This window comes from Pleurodeles waltl, chromosome 2_1 (genome assembly GCF_031143425.1).
Source record: "Pleurodeles waltl isolate 20211129_DDA chromosome 2_1, aPleWal1.hap1.20221129, whole genome shotgun sequence".
Classification (NCBI taxonomy): domain Eukaryota; kingdom Metazoa; phylum Chordata; class Amphibia; order Caudata; family Salamandridae; genus Pleurodeles; species Pleurodeles waltl.
The window spans coordinates 750,725,756-750,745,002 of NC_090438.1; the positions used below are offsets into that span (position 1 = coordinate 750,725,756).

At 45.1% G+C, this 19,247-nt stretch overlaps 1 protein-coding gene across 6 annotated transcripts in view; it reads left to right on the forward strand.

The window, feature by feature from the left end:
* LOC138268178 (oocyte zinc finger protein XlCOF6-like) overlaps window positions 1–19,247 on the forward strand; it is a 310,686-nt gene that overhangs the window by 276,215 nt on the left and 15,224 nt on the right. For 5 of the 6 annotated variants that reach the window (XM_069217601.1, XM_069217609.1, XM_069217626.1 and 2 more), the window contains exons 5-6: window positions 13,536–13,669; window positions 15,529–15,652. In XM_069217601.1, the coding sequence (XP_069073702.1) occupies window positions 13,536–13,669; window positions 15,529–15,652 (258 nt within the window). Of the gene's footprint in view, window positions 1–13,535; window positions 13,670–15,051; window positions 15,653–19,247 lie in introns of all 6 variants that reach the window. The other variant, XR_011199954.1, reaches the window with a different exon arrangement.

The window sequence follows — 19,247 nt, forward strand, 5'->3', positions numbered from 1 at the left end:
AAGCTTGGGAGACAAGGGGGGGCAGGTCCCTGGAAAGAGTATCCTCAGAGCGACAGTAGCCTCGATGTCTTCACCCGGCAGGGCCCCACAGCAGCCACACAAAGATCAAAGGAGAGTACCATCAGCAATGCTCTGCACATCAGTCCTCGATGCCCCCTACAAGGCTCCTGTTTCATTCACCTTGGGATGCAGAGGTACTCGGGCAAGGTGCCCCCCTGCAGCAGTGTCAATGCAAGGGGCCACACCAGAAGTATTGTCAGCCTAGTAACCGGGCCAGGGCCCCAGCCAGTGCCTCCAGACGCACTATGGCGGATATGCTCAATCGATACAAATGCCTGTTGCTGCAACAAATGCAGTCCCAATGCTGCAGTGCACCCTTCCCGAAAAGATTAGATACTGCAGGACCTTCACCCTCACTCCCCAGATATACTGTTTCTCAGAGAGCACGCAGTAGGTTACTGCATTGTCGAAAAACCACGGTCCCAGAAGGGGCCCACACAGCACCCTGACAATGCCTCAGTTCACGACCTCGACTCGGTCCTTCAAAGACGCTACTCAGTGCACCCGCTCAGTCATGATCTCCGAACACTAGCAGCCCAAAAGGGGTGGGGGAGGAAAAGGCCAAAGAGGGTGCTAAGTGGAGTGAGATCCATAGTCAACTCTTGTATAGTGGCACTGCATGACATTGTAATCCCTGCACTGTACCCCAGTTGTCGGCTTCTGAGGCCCTGTGCTAGAGGTTCCATTGCTAGGACAAATAATAATGGGGATAGGGGACAACCTTGATGGTGCCTCGATGGATAGGATAGGTAGATGATATGTGGGGTCCTGTTTGTGCTCATGATGTTGGGTCTGTATATAAAAGTTTCATCTGTTTGATATATGTTGGGGAAATACCAACTTTGGTTAGAGTCCTAAACATATACTCCCAGCAGAAGGTGACAGAACGCTGCTGGAGGTCAAGGGAAAGGCATCCAGCATTGGGGTAGGTATCCCTAGCAGCTTCCATTACTTGATATAAGTGTCTGATGTTCAGGAAGGTGCTATGACGGGGTACAAATCCATTCTGGTCACTGTGGATCAAGTCTGGGAGGAAGCAGTCTCTTCGCCAGAACCTTGCTCAATATTTTATATTCTGTTGTCAGCAATGACAGTGGTCTGTAAGAAGACATGTATTTGGGGTCCCAGCCAGGTTTGAGTAAGGACATTACCAGAGCTTGATGGGTTGTTGGGGATAAGGGTGCTGAGCTGTAAAGAGTTATTATGCAGTTTATCTAGGTGTGGTGCCAAGCGAGCAGAAAAGGTGGCATAGAATATGGAGGGTAGTCCATCTAGTCCTGGGGTCTTATTATAAGGAAGTTCTAAAATTGCACTTCAGATGTCGTCTTGTGTTAGGGGAGCCGCAAGTCCACATGTTGTGGTCCTGGCACCCAGGGTAGGGGTAGGCCCGCCAGGAATGTGGCCAGATCAGCAGAAGATGGAGTTCTGCAAGGTCTGTAAATAAGGGCATATTAATCTCAGACAGAGTTATTAATGTCTAGTTGTGTCATGTAATGTTTGCCCGTCAATGAGCGAATAGATAAAATAGGAATGGGAGACAATTAGGTTTGGATCATACTTGCTAAAAGTGCCCCAGCTTTGTCCCCATCATTGTGCATTCTTTGTGTATATGTGCTATGATCAATAATTTGCAAACATTCAAGGAGTTCAACATATCAAATGTGGCTCTCCCTCAACTCTTCTATTTTAGAATCGTTATGTACAACCTCTTGATCAAGCTTCCCCAGCTGTGTTTCAGTGGAAGTGAGATCTTTCAGGACTGACTGGTGAGCCCCAGCTATTGTGGATAAAGACACTCCCCTCACAATCACTTTAAATGCCTCCCATTCTGTCAAAGGTGAGAAAGCCGAGTTAGTGTTTTCAGTAAAATAATTTGTGATGGGGGTGGCCTGAGTGTCCTTATAGACTGCTTCTTCCAAATGAAGAGGTTTTAATCGCTGAGTGGGGTGGGGTGTGGATGCGGCCCCTCATAGTAATATTTCCAAGGGGTTGTGGCCAGAAAGGGTTTTGCCTAGATAGGTAGAGTCAGTGACAGTCACAAACATATGCGTAGAGCATAAGATGCAGTCTAGGTGGGAGTACAATTTAAGAGGTGGAGTGTAAAAAGAGTATTTGCAGATCCCTACATTGAATTCCCTCCATGCATCGACTAGTGACTACCCCAATACCCAGCCCACAACACTTTAGCCTGTCTAGTGGAGGTGAGCACTGGGTAAGTGGTGGGGGGGTGGGATCAGTCCAAATCTGTATCTAGTACTGCATTTAAGTCACCTCCAATAATCCACAGTAAGTGGGACCCGTCAGCTAGTACAGTGGAGAGATGGCAAAGAAAGGTATCCTGTTTTGTGTTAGGGCCATAGATACTGCCCAGTACTAAGGGCTTACGCTCTGGGTGTCCATAAACAAATACATAACAACTGTTTGTATCTGTTTTTGTATCCTCCAGATTGAATGGTGTTCCAGACCATATCCAGACTGCAGAATCCCTCGCAAAAGCTGAGTGCGAAGTAGCAAACAATTGTCCTTTCCATTTTGCTCGAAGCTTATAAGACTCAGTGTAGGAGAGCTGTGTCATTTGCAAGTAAACTATATGGACCTTGCGACGATTAATTTGTGAATGAATACAATGAGGTTTACGTGCAGACCCCATCCCTCTGACATTCCACGTCAATATCCTAAAAGTATTAGTCACTGTCAACATTTATAGTAATTATTTAAAACAGTAGTAAGAACAGTTGGATTACCCCCTCCTGCCCCGTACCAATAAAAACACAAGCACACAGCACATGATAGTTGGAAAACACCCATGAACAATCTCCAATACTAGGTCCAGCTGGAAACGTCTGTTCAACCGATAAAAAGTCCATTTGTTAACTCAGCAAAAACTGAAGCAACTGCCCTGGGGGTTGGCCAGAGAAATCAATAGAATGAAGTAAGCTTTTATACACACTAAGGCAAAAAGACTTGGGCTATGTAAATGAGTCATAAAAAAAGAAACCAAAACATATGAATAACCACATTATAGTATTCTGTAAACAGTAAATATTATGCATGTTTCCAGGAGAGGAGAGAGGAAAGCTGGAAGTGGTCTCCTTGTCCTCCCCGCAAAGCTCATAATTTTTCCAGTAGTCACATTACAATGCCAGATGTCTTCAGCGTCACTGTAGGTAAGAGAGGTGTACTCAAATTTGAGCCTGAGTCTGAGATGGCAGCGTCGGAAAAGCTGCTTGGGGACCACTGTAGTCTTTCCTCCCTGGCTGAGACCATAGATTCGATCACAGCCTGGCGTCTGCCTGCTGGGGTGAGGGGCGAGCCCCGGAGACCAGGCAACAAGGAGTGTCTGCTCGACGACGATGTTGTTTTCATTGCGTGAGACCCTGTGATGCGTCCTGGTGTGGGGGTCAATGGGCATTAGGGTAGTGCGTTTGGAGCAAGTCCCAAAGCGATTCTGGGGTGACAATGAATAATGTATGCTGTTCATGCACTTCTTGCAGACGGGCTGGGGACATGAGAGGATAAGGGAGGCCCTCCGCTCTGAGTTGTCCTCTGGTGGCTAGAAAGGAGGACCATTTCTGTTGTATAGCTAGTGTGTAGTTACTGAAGAGGGATACTGCTACATTGTCAACATGGATTGGAGCAATTTCTCTGGCTTTTTGGAGCACTATATCTAGATCTCTGAAATGAAGGATGCATGCCACGATGGGCCTCGGGGGCAAACCTGGAGATGGTCGGCGGGTAGGTGCTCTATCCACTGTGAGTATGCCTGATAATCCTTGATGAGCCACCGCAGTCTTTAGCCATTTTTCTATAAGCAGTGTAGCATTAGTTTCTTCCATGCCCCCAGGTAGACCCGTTATGCGAATATTGTTGTGCCGTGTCCTGCCCTCTGCTTCCTCAGTCCTATCGTGTGGGAGGTGCAACTGCAAGCGTAGTTCTTCCAGTTTGTGTGTTTTTTTTTGCTATGGAACTAGGACCAACAGATCCATCTCTGCCATTTTGACCCTGTCTGTCAATGTGCAATGGTTGTCGTGGAGCAGGCCTAGGTCTGATGCCAGTGTTCCAATACATTGCTCTATAGCTGTTCCAGACTCCCTGATTTCGTGCAGAATTAAATCAAGTTTGTCTGATTTTGTAGAGGGCATTGTGGGAGGGACACAGTCTGTCCCTGTGGGATCAGGTAAGTCACCGCCTCCAACATAGTCATGCTGAGAATTGTCATGACTCGCTGGTGGGGCAGATTTTGCTCCTTTATTTTGTCCATGTTGAAACCGCTATGTTCGCAAGAGTAGTCAGATGGATGTTGTTAATATGCCAGGTTGTGGGACACCAGGCCCTGTTCAGCATTGGGATGTGTGGACCGTTGAGTAAGCAACAGGGTTCCAAGAGGTAGTTTGGTGTGAAGCAGACACTCTGGGGCTCCTCACGGATTATATAGTGGAAATGGCCCAATCCACATAGGGGGGAATCGCTCTAGGAGAGCCTGTATTGGCAGACCGGAAAAGCTGAAGTACCTTTTAAAAGGCAGGCTCGGAGAACCAGCAGACAAGGGTAGTGTGGTTATTTAGGGCTGTTTTAAAGATACCATGCGCAGATGTGTATTGAGTTGCCATAGGGTTGGTGCTCAGAGGGAGTCAAGTACCATCCCCAAAGAATGACTCTTACAGGTAAATTTATAGCACTGTGAGCCAGGTGCTGGGTGAGTCCTCAGTGCACACCCTCCAAAGCAGCCTTTATGATATATATGTGGCTCTGTGATCCATCCGGCACATTCTGCAGCAGGGGACCTCTTGTAGCATATTCAAGGCATAGCAAAACAGAGGCTACAGTTCCCAGGGCCGGCTATAGTGATTGAGGGCTGCATGAGGCAATGATGCAGTTGCAGTGTTATAGAGTGGCTGTAATTAGCAATGCAAAACCAATCCTAAATATCCTGGTGAATTTGTTTTTATGGCACGGAGAGAGGCCTTCAATGTCTATTTTGTGAAGTAAATGCACCAACCTCGCTTACATCAGAGCATATGTGCAGTGCAGTGCCCCCTTCCGAGGCAACATGGTTTGCCAAGGAGAGTGCACTTCGGTGCAAGCCAGGACTTGTCTTGTGCCCTGGCCTTTTTTCCTGCAAGTATTCTCTGCCAAGCGCTTGGGACCCAGGAGACTCCTTTAGGATTCAGGCTAATATAGCACCATTACGAGTCTCTCCAGTTGCGGATGGCTGTTTGGGGCCAATCACCGCTGCAATGCCATGAAGGGGTGCCCTGCCTTTAGGTGAGTCGAGGGGGCGTGTGCAGGACGTAGCTGCACTGCTGCTTTACCGTTGCATTACTGGGTCCAGAAGGCAGCTCACTTCAGCGCTTTGCCTCAGGTATGATTTCCAGGCTCATGAGGGGGCAGCACACATGGCTCTGCCCAGCTCAAGCCATGTAGGAAGTTGGCCAGGTGTGTAGTGGGTACCTATGGTTGTTAGACCTTATACCAGGTCCAGGTAGCCCCTCTCAGTGAAGTGTAGGCAGTGTCTAGAAGCCAGCCTCTCTAGAGGTAGCTGTGGATGAGCAGCCAAGGCTTATCTAGGAGACCTGCAAAGCTCATGCAGTACCACTACAGTCACACAGTACTTACACACAAGAAAGAAAACACTTAGTTGTACAAAAATAAAGGTACTTTATTTTTGGAACACAGTATCATAAAATACTAGAGAGGCAACCCTCCAATAGGAGGTAAGTAAATAATATATATATATATATATATATATATATATATATATATATATATATATACAGACATATATATATATATATATATATATATATATATATATATATATATACTACTAAACAGTAAGAGGCATAAAAAGGTTAGAAAACAGTGTAAAATAGCAATAAGCAATAGTAGCCCTAGGGGGAGCCCAAACCATATACGGAGAAAGTAGAATGCGAACACAGGGTCCCCACCTAGGTAAGTGAATCATGTAGAGGGGAACTGGGAGTACTAGGAAACCACACAGGTAAATAATGGAGTACCCCCCAGCGACCAGGAATGCAGGAGTAAAACACTGGAGTTTCCCCAAACCATCCCAAAGGATGAAAAGAAGAAAACAAAGACACCCAGAACAGCCTGCAATAAATCAGCGGTGGATTACCGAAGATGGAGACCTGTGGAGAGAGGGGACCAAGTCCAGAAGTGTCTGTGGAGTCCAGGGGGAGTAGGAGATACTACCACCCAGAGGTACCTTTTGGAGTTGGTCGACGAGGAAGGAAGGCAGGTCAGCACTGCAGCACAGAAGCTGAAGAAGAGTTCCCGAGGTTGCAAAAGGTGTCCCACAATGGAAGCTGGATTGCAGATGGGTGTCGGTTAAGGATTTCCACCAACAAGCCTTGGCAAAGGCAAATTTGCAATTGGAGAAAAATAGTTTCTGCCGGGGACTAGCAAGGCCCAGGAGGACTCTACCCAGGAGGGGGAGTCACAGGGGACCTTCTGTGTCGCAGAAGGCCCACAAGAGCAGAGGCAGCACCCACAAGTGTCCCACAGGACAAGGACACAGAAGTCGTTGAAGCAGCCCACGCAGCACTAGAGACGTTGCTCCCATGTTGCCGGAGGACCACGCAGAGGCCCAGGAGTTGCAGGAGGGAGTGCTGGGTGCTGGAGCTACACGTCGCCTGAAATTCCTCTTGGATTTGAAGCAAACAAGCATTGGCAGCTGCAAAGGACATGGTGCACAAGGGTGCTGTCTTGCGTGGAGTGGAAAGGACTTACCACCACCAAAGCACAACAGTTGGTAGTGAGGACCAAGGGGAACTCTTCAGGCCACTACCCGTGATGCAGGATCCATGCCACTCAGGAGGAGGGTAGATCCACGCAGCCAGTCGTCGATGCAGCCAGGTACCTGCGTATGCAGGGGAGTGATGCCTTCACCCCAAGGGAGATTCCTTCTTCTTGTGCAGGCTGAAGAGTGTCAGTCTTCTGAGGATGCACTGCCCGGGAAATGTTGCAAAGCTGGCAGGAAGTCTGGATACAATGTTGCAGAAGAGTCGTCCTCGTGGATCTGCAGCTTGTAGGTTCCTGGAGGGTCCAATTGCGGTTCCGGATGTCAGAAGTCAAAGCAGAGGTTGCAGAGGAGTCCTGCTGGAATCTTGCAGCTCGAATCTAAGGATGCACCCCAGAGGAAGACCCTAAATAGCCCAAAGAGGCGGCTTGGTCACCTAACCAGGTAACTACCTATCAGAGGGTGTCTGACGTCACCTGCGTGGTCTGGCCACTCAGATGTTCCCAGAGTTTCCTACCAACCTTGGAATCAAGATGGCAGAACCCGGGGACCCTCTGGAGGAGCTCTGAGCACCACCCCTCGGTGATTGACAGGGAAGTCACTCCCCTTTCCATTGTCCAGTTTCGTGCCAGAGCAGGGACTGAGGGTCCCTGAACCGGTGTAGACTGCTTTATGAAAGGAGGGCACCAAATGTGCCCCTCAAAGCAGTGCCATTGGCTTGGGGAGCCTACCCCTCCCAAGCCTTTAACACTTATTTCCAAAGGGAGACGGCGTAACACCCCTCTCCCAAAGGAAATCCTTTGTTCTGCCTTCCTGGGCTTGAGCTTCTCAAGCAACAGGAGGGCAGAAACCTGTCTGAGGGGTGGCAGCAGCTTGGCTGCGCAGAAAAACCCTTTAAGACTGGTGGTAGCAATGTTAGGGGTCCTCTAAGGAGCCCCCAGAGTGCATGGAATCATACTTCCAATACTAACAACAGTATTGGGGTATGATTCCGAGATGTTTGATACCAAACATGCCCAGGTACGTAGTTACCATTATTTAGCTGGACATAGGTAGTGACCTATGTCCATTACATCTATAAAATGGCGTTCCCGCACTCACGAAGTCCAGTAAAATGGGACTGGAGTTTGTGGGGGCACCTCTGCTAGTGCAGGGGTGCCCTTACACACAGGTACCTGCACCCTGCCCTCTGGGCTGAGAGGGCCTACCATAGGCGTGACTTACAGTGACCTGTTGTAGTGACCTGTAGTGAAAAGGGGTGCTTGCACCTGTTTCACGCAGGCTGCAATGGCAGGCCTGCAGAACGCTTTGCATGGGCTCCCTATGGGTGGCAGAATAACTACTGCAGCCCATAGGGACCCCATGGATCCTCAATGCCCTGGGTCCCTAGGTACCATATACTAGGGACTTAAATGGGGGTACCAGTATGCCAATTGTGGGAAGAAAAGGTATAGTTTAGAGGAGAGAGCAAAACTACTTGGGTCTTGGATAGCAGGAACCCAGTAGACACTGTCAAACACAGTCAAACGTACTGACAACAGGCAGAAAATGGGGGTAACATGCCAAGAAAGTGGGCACTTTCCTACAGGCTGCCCAAGCCATGAGGTCTTCACAGGAGCAGTTCCCAGTCACCTGATTCCCTGATGCGGTCCCAGGAGTGGCTGGCCGATAGAGGAGGGGTAAGGAGCGTCAGTCCCCCACTATTATAATTAAAATTGCGGTCGGATGATGATGGATAAGTGGTGGTTCTTATGCGCTATTCAAGAGCTTCGCTAAAGTCCGTCCACCATCTTAAGTGGTTGGCCATACCCCCCCCCCCCCCCCCCCCCCCCCCCACTTCATCTTGTTATTTCTTTAACTGCCAGCCTAATTCTATTCTGTGTTTGGAAGTTGTGAGTAGCAAAAATATTCCAGTCCAAATAATGTTTGTTGATGATATTGGGGGTGTTTTACTCCAGATTACAACCTCTGTGACAATAAAAGGGAAATGGCATTTACAAATGCTTTAGTCTTTGGTATTACTTTCAACTCCACAATATTTCATGCACAAGCCTGTCTAATTAAGAGTTGCTCCTATGTCCTAGATATCTCACACATGTAGGACTTCTATGGGAAGAGAGTGGACTACAGCAATTGAAAACACAGTTTGTAAGCCAGAGAATGAGCGCATCCGATTGTACCTATTACCTCCTCAAAACTGCCTGCCGCTCTTCCTTAGTTTAGTGCGATTTCTTCATTTGTTGATCAGACAAAGTTCCTGCAAGTTTGTGTCGCATTAGCTTTTCCGTTTTTTTCTGCAGCCCTCTCTGCACCTTTTTGTGGTTGGGTAATTTCTCAAGCATATTGGCATACTCATTTGTATGCTCACTTGTACATCCACCGGTCTACATTGAAAAAATCCTGGGTGAGCATTCAAGGAAATGTATGATTTCTTGTGCAAACTCAGTAGAGAATTGGACTGAGGTGCATTTACAGCTTAACATTAGACGTTGCCCTTAAGTGCTGACCTGGTCTAACATGAAACGCTTCTGTGATCATCTATCTGAAACATAGAATAGTACCCTTTGATTTAGGATACAGACTTCAGATTTGCTGCTCGGTAATGATTGAACCCATTTCCAAGAAGCACTTCATCTAGTACAGTGACTAGAAGTACCACAGTACCTTTGATTGTACAGATTTCCCCACAGATGCCTTGATTTATAGACTCATGATTGTGACACACTCAAGTGGCAGCATTTGCAACTTAAAATGTATAAGTAGGATTATAGTCATTTCAGAAAGATCATATTGTGCCCTATGTAATCATACAGAAAGTACAGCGAGTAGACTCCAGTGCCCTCCAGATGATGAGGAACGGGCTCTAGGGCCTCTTGAGGAGGAGCTCTCTGACCTCTTCCCTGAGCAGATGTTGGTGCTCAGAGGAGAGAATGAGTTTGCAAGGTGTCATGGTAGGGGGTCTAGAAATAAGATCCAGGCAGTAATCATGTTTCAATAATGCCTAATGCCTAATGCCCTCTGGTCAAAAGTGGCTTTTCACCACACAGGGAGGAATCTTTGTAGATAACACATACAAGTGATGTGTGATTGGGGGATAGAAGAGGCAAGACGGGCATGGTGGTGGTAGGTCCTCCCTTGAGGGGGCCACCTTTGCCACTTCTTTTGGCACTTTCATCTTGGTAGGACCCTCTAAAGTAGCCCGTAAGAGAGGGTCACTGGGTCTGTGAGCACTGAAAAGCTAAGGTGGTCTTTGAGCTGCCACAATAGAGTGTTTGGTGAAAGAACCTGGGAGGGGTAACTTTTTCCAGGGTGCCCATAGCCTTCGCTGACTCCATATCTTTCTTTATTTTCCCAGCAGTTGGTCAACCTGCGAGCCGAAGAGGTGTTGGTCTTCAATGGCATGTTGAGCAGGTGTTACTGGATGTCCTGCTTAAAGCCAGAGATACGGAGCTGAGCACGCCTACGGAGGAGCACGCTTAAGTTGATGTACCGAACTGTAGTGTCAGCAACTTTGAGGGCACACCGAATGCTGGTGTTTAAGATTAGTTCACTCTCTCAGACAATAATGTGTCCCGTCTTCCTGGGCCCATCTTGGAGCTACTGGAGAAGCTCCTACATTTTGTTCCAGTGGTCGCTGTCATAACAGCAAAGCAGACCAATTGAGTTGGTGATTCACCAATGATTGGCTGACTGTGCCGCAACTCTCTTGCCTGCGGCATTGATACATTTACTCTCCTTATCTGGTGGAGAGACAGAGCCAGTGCCCTGAGAGTTCGTCCACTTGGGGGCGCTAAGTAGCACCAGGGAGTCAGGAGGAAGTTGGGCTCAAATGTAGTTGAGTTTCGTTAGGGACGCGTTACATTTCTTATCCACCTGGGGAGTGATAACCATTGCTCCAGCTGGGTCTTGAAAGATATCAGATGCTGGTTGCAGAATGCCCTTGAGCATGGGTAGGTACGTTGGGTGGAACGGTGGATGGTGGAGAGGGTTTTGAATAGTAAGTCCTCTTGTATGGGGTCGACATGCATGTCGACTTTGTAGTACAAGGCTACTCTAGCTACCAGCTCATGGTAAGATGTGAAGCTATCAGGTGAAGATTGGGCTGGGAATAGGTTGGGATCTGTTTTCCCTAGAGGTCCCACATCATAGGAGTCACCATGTGGGGGTGCATTGTAAGTATCCCCCGTGTCTGAGTGCAGTGACCCCTGAGGTGTGTATGAAAGGAGGTCAGGTGGAGAATCAGGTGGGGAGTACCGTGGTCTCGGTGGAGTTGCTGGGGTGGTGGTAAGTCAATATTCGGCAGAGGGCTGGTGGCCTTGTCTGATTTCTTTCGATGTTTCATCAGAATGGGCACATCAAAAGCCTCCTCTGAGCTCAGCTGGCGCTTAGAGGCCTGTGGGTAGTCACTGGTGGGCGGTTGAAGATCCGGCCCGTGTGTAGATGAATCACAATGTGCCATTGCGGAGCTTCAATCTTGTCCTAGAGTTTTGGGAGGATCGGTTTGACGGTTGATAGTGCTGAGGTTTTTGGAACCAGAGCTGAAGTCTTCAGGGCCAGTGCCCATTTCTGCTTTAACGCTGAGGATCCATTGTTTTGCACCCACCATGCCACCTCAGTTTGGACCCAGTCATATGCCTAGACCTTGCTCCTCATGGGAACAGTCCAGCCTGAACTGCCAGGCCAGGTCCTTCTGGTACCAGAATACAAGCAAACCTTGACTGGTTTCACCCTGATAAGGGCTCATGAGCCAGGTAGAACTTGATTCAAGTGGCACAGTGTGCATGGGACCCACATCTGGGCATACCTGTTGCCTACTACTGCCAGCGGTAGGTAAGCATGCATTTCTAAAATGGAAAAACCCAATAAACGCTCACATTTCGGATGGTGTGTAAGGGAAGGTGTTTGCCTCACAAGGAAACATATTTCCTCGTTGTGAAAAAAAAGAAAAAGTTCAATGAGCTAATACATTTTGCATTTTATTTCTATATGCAGAATTGCCAACCTTGTAGAAATGTCACATACCTAACTTTTACAAATAGTCCTCAAAAACAATAACAGTTGTAGTTTTTCGGGGTTAATCCTAGAATTATTTGGGACTTCTAAAAAATCTGAAATATGCTCCAAATATAGGAGCAAATTTCAGGTTTTTTCCACACCCTTTGTGATTCCGGCCTAGAGTGTCTTACCAAAAATATCTACCCTTTAAAACTTCTGTCTTCCTCCGTGTGTCTGTGAATTATTAGGCAGTGGTGTATAGCATACCAGTGTTAAGACAGCATCTGTGGTCTTCCAGAAACGTGTTTTAACAAAGAAATCTACAAGGTGCAATCTGGAACACCTTCCTTTGACATCTTGTGGCACTTCTCCTGGAGTTTCAGACCCATATCTTGCTCACAATAGACAAAGCTGTTCCTTTGCACTCTAAGCCTTACCTGATACCAGCTATATACCGAGCTCCAGATGTCAGCCTATTTTTTGTAATCAGTTTCAAGATAAATTACATTTTATTGTGCCTAACTATACATGACCTCCTCTTCTGTGAACCCTCGCCCTCGTCCATATTTTTCCAGTTCAGCTCTGAGCTGGTGAGATTTATTGTAATAATGTATTCTGTCTTTATAATCAGTGCTTTTCGTTTGAGTGTGTTAAACGGTATTTTGAAGTGCATTATAAATAACTTAATTATAATGTATTGTAAAGTTTTTACCCAAGAGTTAAAATATGATGGGCCCTCGATGTGGGTAGTTTAAAATTTGCACGAGAGTATTATTTTTTCACTAATGTTATCAAACTTTGCATATGAAAATAATTTGCCCCAATGCACTCAAACTCCAAGAATGCTCACTGTATTGGAATGTTATGACATTTTATTAGCATATAAAAAAGAGGACGTTATATAGCAAGGTTATTTACCAGTTTCTGATTTGCTCACACTCATCTTGCTAATATGATCGCCCAAAAAAAATTAAAATGTGCGATGTTGCCACTTATTCCTGAATCATAGCACTTTTTTCAGATTTTGTCGTAATTGTGTAAAATTCGTAACTGCAGACTACCTAACACAGCACGCGAAACAGAACTTTTGGCACACATAAATTAAGGAAAAACTCCTAAAATGTTAAGTTTCCAAATAATAAAGCTAAATAGAAAATCAAGACATTTTATTGAGAACAAGCTTTAAAATAAGGTTATTAGGGCAAAACTGAAGTTATGATAAAGTGAAGGGAGTGAAATCTATATGAGATTTTTTTTTTAGATTAGCGTCACATGGTGCACCATACGGGTACTCAGCGGCTGACGTCTGCTTCTGGACCCGCGCCTGTAGAAGAAAGAGGTGCATGAAAAAAGTTGTATTAAATATAGCAACTCGAAGTGTTAATTCTATTGTAGACTTCTCTAAAGGAACAGTTAATTCGTCTCATTGGATGCTAGATCCATAAATGTATAAACATATATCTTAAATGCAAAAACTGCAGCCTGCGTAACCACACTAGTTTTACAGAGGTACTTATCCCCCACTTCCATGACATTAATCTTTATCTATTCATATTGCATTTAAAGAGTCGGTTGTAAATCTTGTGGTACTGCAAGTACTGCGCATAATGATGCTATTATGGAGCACTTTCGTTTCCCTCTATGTTCCTCTCAAGGGTGCTTATGTGAAAGGCCTTTTGTTTCGTAGCTCCTGTGACATGGTTTGCTTCCTGTCTTGCAGGAAGTGCTCCTCTAAATTGGCTCTGCAGAGACACATGGGAGTGCACGCGGGAGTGAAGCCCTTTCATTGCCAGCACTGTGATTATAAGACCAGACTGAAGGCCTCCTTGATACAGCATATGCGAGTCCATACTGGTAAGGTTAATTTAATATGCCATTCATTTTATGTAAAAATCAAGAGAGTGGGAGAGGAAGAGGGAAACGGAGGTCGAGACTTACCCTCCCCATATACAGTGTCCTTATCAAGAGACAGTCACCCTTGCGTCATCTAGATTGGGCCCACTGGATATTGGGGAAATACCTTTTTCTTAAAGGAACTGTCACTCACTGAGTGTTATCCAGTGACATTCTTCGTCATTGAGTAATTTCCGACCTTCTGAGTGTTAGGGCTTGCTGCATCATCTTTCCTTACAAGGGAGCACTTTTTAAGGGAAAAGACTGTGGGATCTATATGAGATGATCTTTAAAAATGTCTAGATAGTGCCCAATTCAGTATTTATTCACGGGTCCGTCTGACAAGGATAAAAACTGGGGGAAGTGGGCTAGCTGGAGTTACTGTCACTCCTTGGCCCTTAAGTGTGAGCAACTAGTTTCTGCCTCGTCCCCATCGTGCCAAGTACCCCAGCGTGGCAGAGGAGATGCTGACCAGTGCTGCGCGGCCTTTCTTTTGCAGATGGGCTGAGACTGAACACTGTGAAATATACTGTGAAAGTGCTCGGACAGGCATGTTGTGCTAATGCTTTTTCTCAGAAAACGTTCACAGCATTCAATAGGGTCTTGAAGGTCAGGTAATCGGAATTGTTGCCTGTGTTCCAGGGGTAATGAGAAATGCATAAAGCTCACAAAGTGTGGTCCTATGTGAAAGTTTGCTGCAGCTAAGCAATGCAGTTCACTTTTCTAATGTGATCTCTGTGGGAGCACTCAGGTCTTTGCTTTGCTAATGCTTGTTATTGTCTATATTGAAGGTGTTGAGCCTCTCCTAAAATAAATACCTATGATAATTCGGGTGAATCAGGTTATATCAAAATAGAGTGTCCTGCCTTCCCTTAATTTAGTAATCTTCTTTATACATGGATTTATTCTCAGTTCGACCATATTGAGTGGTCCAGGGCACTTACCTTATTTCACTCATCCTCTTCCTTTACAGAAATACGACAAAAATACGAAAAACATAAATTCAAGTTTTTGCTCTTCAAAAATCTGTCTTTTATGTTTTAATAATCTATAATGTTCCTCCATCTATAATAACAACTTAGCCCACATATGTAGTGTACCTGACAAGCGACTTGCGGCAACATGTCAATCAGTGTAACGTGGTGGACCACACAGTGTGCAGGGGAATCCGCAGAGAGGTTGGATTGCCCATTTGTCTGTTTTTAAAACCACTATCAGCTGCCAAAACTACACTATATTTAAGTCACGATTAATTATGTGGCAAATCACACCATGGCATGCCTCGACTGAGTCCACTATTGAGATGGGGATAATGTTGTTGCTTCATGGTCCCTCTATGGCAGAGTTTCGGTGTGCTATTCTGGAAGACTCTGGACCTTACAGATGTAACCTGCATAACCATGTGTAATACTCCAAGAAGGCTGTGGCTTCCGTTGTTTCAGGTAAGTTTACGTGCTTTTTTCGAACTTCAGCATTAGCCCATTTCACTTGCGGTTCAAATATATTATCGTGATTAAAGGCAGAATTTACCTTCTTTTCAAATCATAGGTTTGTTGGCTTTGTGGAAGAATACGGATACTAACTGTACCGTTCCTGTATTATGCCTTTTGTTTAGTGCTTGTTTCTTTTCCTTTTGCATATTTCCGGGTTGAGGCATCCTAGCTTGTTACTATAAGTTTGCTTGCACTGTGCTCCTGAGGCCTAGAGTGTCTCCACGTGTACACGACCTGTATGTTCCTCCCTGAACACTTCTCTTACGAACTCCACGTTTTAATCAAAACCATCGTGGCTTTCTTGGTGTGTTTCCTGTGTTTCACTAGGCGAGAAGCCTTTCAGATGCGAGATGTGCTCATATGCTTCAATTGACGCAAGCTCTCTACGCAGGCACCGCAGGACCCATTCCAGTGAAAAGCCCTACAAATGTCACGTTTGTTCATATAGCTGGTGAGTATGGCTCAAGCTAACTAGCAATGTGTGTGTTTCTTTTGTCCCACGTGGCAGCGTAGACGGCTGCAGAAGAATGCAGCTGAAATTTGCAGAAGCGTTGGATTTTTAATGAGCTATCAATATTCTTTTATAGTCTCCCTTGAATCTACTTAATGTTAATTGAAATACTCACTTCATTAGCACTTTTGAGGTTGTGGGTTTTTCCAAGGCTATGGAACTAATGTAGTAACCATGGGATTTTATGCAGATGACTGTGTCCTGGTGACTTCCATTTAAGAAACATAATTTTGTTTCTGTGAAAGTGAGTTAAACGTGTTGCATACCAGACTGCAACTATCACACGATATTGGAGTGGGCAGGGGGGTGGCAATGAGGAAGAGGAAGCCTACGGACCAAACAGTAGATTTTATATGGATTTTTAAATAGATGTTTGATCACTAGCTTGCTAAATGGAAGCCTAAGAGAAATGAATTCGTCTCCTGGGTTATGGAATCTAGTGTTAAAGAGATAATTAAAGCTCTCCACAGCCTGAACACAAACAAGGCTGTAAGTAAGTCTTTATTTGCATGATTAATTAAAATCTTGGCAAAAGAGGGAGGGAAGAAGGGGAAACAACCAAAACACATAATGCATAGTCTCATTCAAGATACATACTTAAAACACATTTACTTGACACTAAAACCGTTAAAAACTATTGTAGACATCACGTCCCTTTATGGTGCTATGAGATTTGAGCTCATTATAATATAAGGCACAAAAAGATCGGGAACAGGAATGCGTAAACTCGCTTCATAGTATTTTACGTAATCCATTAATACTATTCAAAATATATAATCGTTGTAACACGCCACGAGATTTAGGCCCATCGAAAAACGAACTGCCAGTAAAGGAACCGCAGAAATACGTAAACCTTTCAAAGTGCATAATTGTGATGGAACCTTCTGGCTCTGCATACAGTACCAGTGCTTAATGCATGACTCGCATCTATTGATGCTATAAAGCTATACAGTTGTGATCCGTTTAGGCATAACATTCTCATGGCTTCTCTAAAATGGTGCGATTTATGCAGAGGGGATCGTTAGATCTTCATAACATACTAAAATACTTTTAAAATGTAATGTTGAGTTCGCACCGAACTTCCGTGATAGACATTAACAGCACTATAAAGCCCTATAGAATCTAAAAGAGGGAGCTAGAGAAATCATGTACAGCCAGCTAAGTATTTTGCATGCAGGCTTAAAAATTTCACCAGTCTACAAATGATCTGCGGTTCAGACGGATCAAACACTTTCATGACTGCCGGCCAACAGGAGCGGATCCCGCTCATAACAAAAACAGGTTTTAACAGTTGGCGACTTGCTTCTCTTAAAGCCGGACATATGCATGTCAGATGGACCATATACTCTGTTCCGGGTCACATAGCCTGCATGACATCCCACCCCCATTCTTCCATGTTGGTTGGTCCACTAGAGACAGCAAGGAGCCCAGTTGCATGGTAAGCAACTGACGTTTCAAGTGTATTGAAAATGCTGAGAATAAATACTGTACTGGCACTAGATTGGTATAATTGTGCATAACGATCGGCCCGCAAACTTATGTTTGTTGTCCACCAAGGATTTCAGCCTAACTTCCCTATTTAATGCACAGCAGAATGGGTGGTGCGACATATTAGAGTCCCATAAATGTGTCGTTTGAGTCTCTTGCAGGAAGCGTTGCAGATACCCATTGTATACTGACTGTGGGTCTTTAGCTACAGAGTTCCATAAGGCTACAACTAACAGGCTTGTTTTATTTCCCCTGATTTTATGCCAGGTCTTAATCGTTTGGAATTTTCTGTCTAGCTGCTGCTGTTTGAGACCAAATTCTAGCCTAACTTGTGAAGGCGAAGCGGTATGGAGGAGACGAAAAACTTGTTTATATACTTTTATTTGTTGACAGTCAAGAATTAAAGCATCTTTTCCGTGTAATACCGCGCTTCCATAAGTTATAGCTGGTAAACGTTTTGCAGATTTGACAGAAATTGTACAAAGGCCCATTCAGCTTTCTAGCCAGGGCGCAAGAGGCAGATGTCAAAGCTTTGCATTTCTGTGTGATATGTTGTTTTTGCACTGCAAAGTTCTGTTTATTGTCTGTGTTAAGGCCCAGATATATGTAGTGACTAATCTCTTCCAATACTGTGTTGATTAATTTAAGAAGGGCAGTGCTGAAGGTGGACCCCATGGACATAGTTTTTGACTTGCTGTTATTAATTTCCAAATTATTTGTTATTGTAAAGTTGGCCAAGGTGTTAACCAACAGCTGTAAACCCACTTTTGTGTGGCTCAATAAGACTGTGTTGTCTGCGTAATAGAGGCGTAATATAGACAACGTTTCCAACTTTGGTAAGTGCAAGTTGGTCGCATCCACTTACGGGAAAGGTCAGCCATGAAGAGATTAAAGAGGTGTAGGGCCAAAACAAACCCTTTTTTCAGACCAATATGAGTTGGAATCCGACTGTAGAGTTTTGTACCATCGGCTAACCTAATCTGCATCCACGTTTTATCATATAGCATTTCTATGCTTCGTAGAATTCTTTCATGCAGACCCCAGCTTTGCAACTTACCCCCAAAAGAGGGCTCTGTCCACACGGTCAAAAGCACTTTTAAAATCTCTAAAGCACAGATGAAGTTTTTCTTTAGGCGTTTTGATTTATCAGCAATATCATCTAGTGCTAATATGTTTATACCACTTCTGGAAGCCGGTTTGGTTCAGAGGTACTAAATTGTTAGAATTAGACCAATCAAGTAGGTCGTCTAGGATCAGAGAGGCAAAGTACTTCGCCTCTGAGTCAATTAGGGCGATCAATCTATAGTTAGCTGAATTTGCTCGGTCGTCCCCTTTAAATATCGGATTGACAATACAACCTTTCTAGGTGTCTGGTATTACTTTGCCCTGTTCTACTTCCGTGAAGAGGATTGCAATTGGCGTGGACCAGTATTCTGGGTCTTCCTTAAATACTGCCTGAGGGAGGCCATTGGGGCCAGGCGCACCGTCACTGCGTCCCTTCTTGATCACTATCATTACTGCTCAGCGTTGTAACCTGTGGAGTTATGGCAGCCGCAGTGATAACTTGTTTGCACCTTTAAGTGTGGATTTATGTTGGGTGATTCTTGACTGGTAAACATGTTGGCCAAGTGATTTACCCATTTTTCCTCAGGGATAGACGAGCAATTGATGACTCTTGACATCCAATCAATGCCGTTAATCGTTGCCCAAAAGGCTCTGAAATTAGCTGGTTTTGAGTTAAAGAGCAGTTTAGACCAAAAGTTGTCCAGCTCCTTTTTGGGTTCAAGCAGTATCCGGGATTTGTAATTTTTCCTCAAGTGCTTTATTCTTTTGCATATGGATGCTGTAACATTTGATTTCTTGATCTTTCTGAGTTTGTTCCGAAATTACCTTCTCAACTTTAAGATTTTTGTCAACAGGCTTAGGGACCCTAACGGCATTCGCATCACCGCGGGTATCGAAGAAGAACTGAGGGAAGGTAGTGCACTTAGAAAGGTTGTCCACACTACCACTGCTAAAGCATGCAAGGATATTGTAGATTGGTACA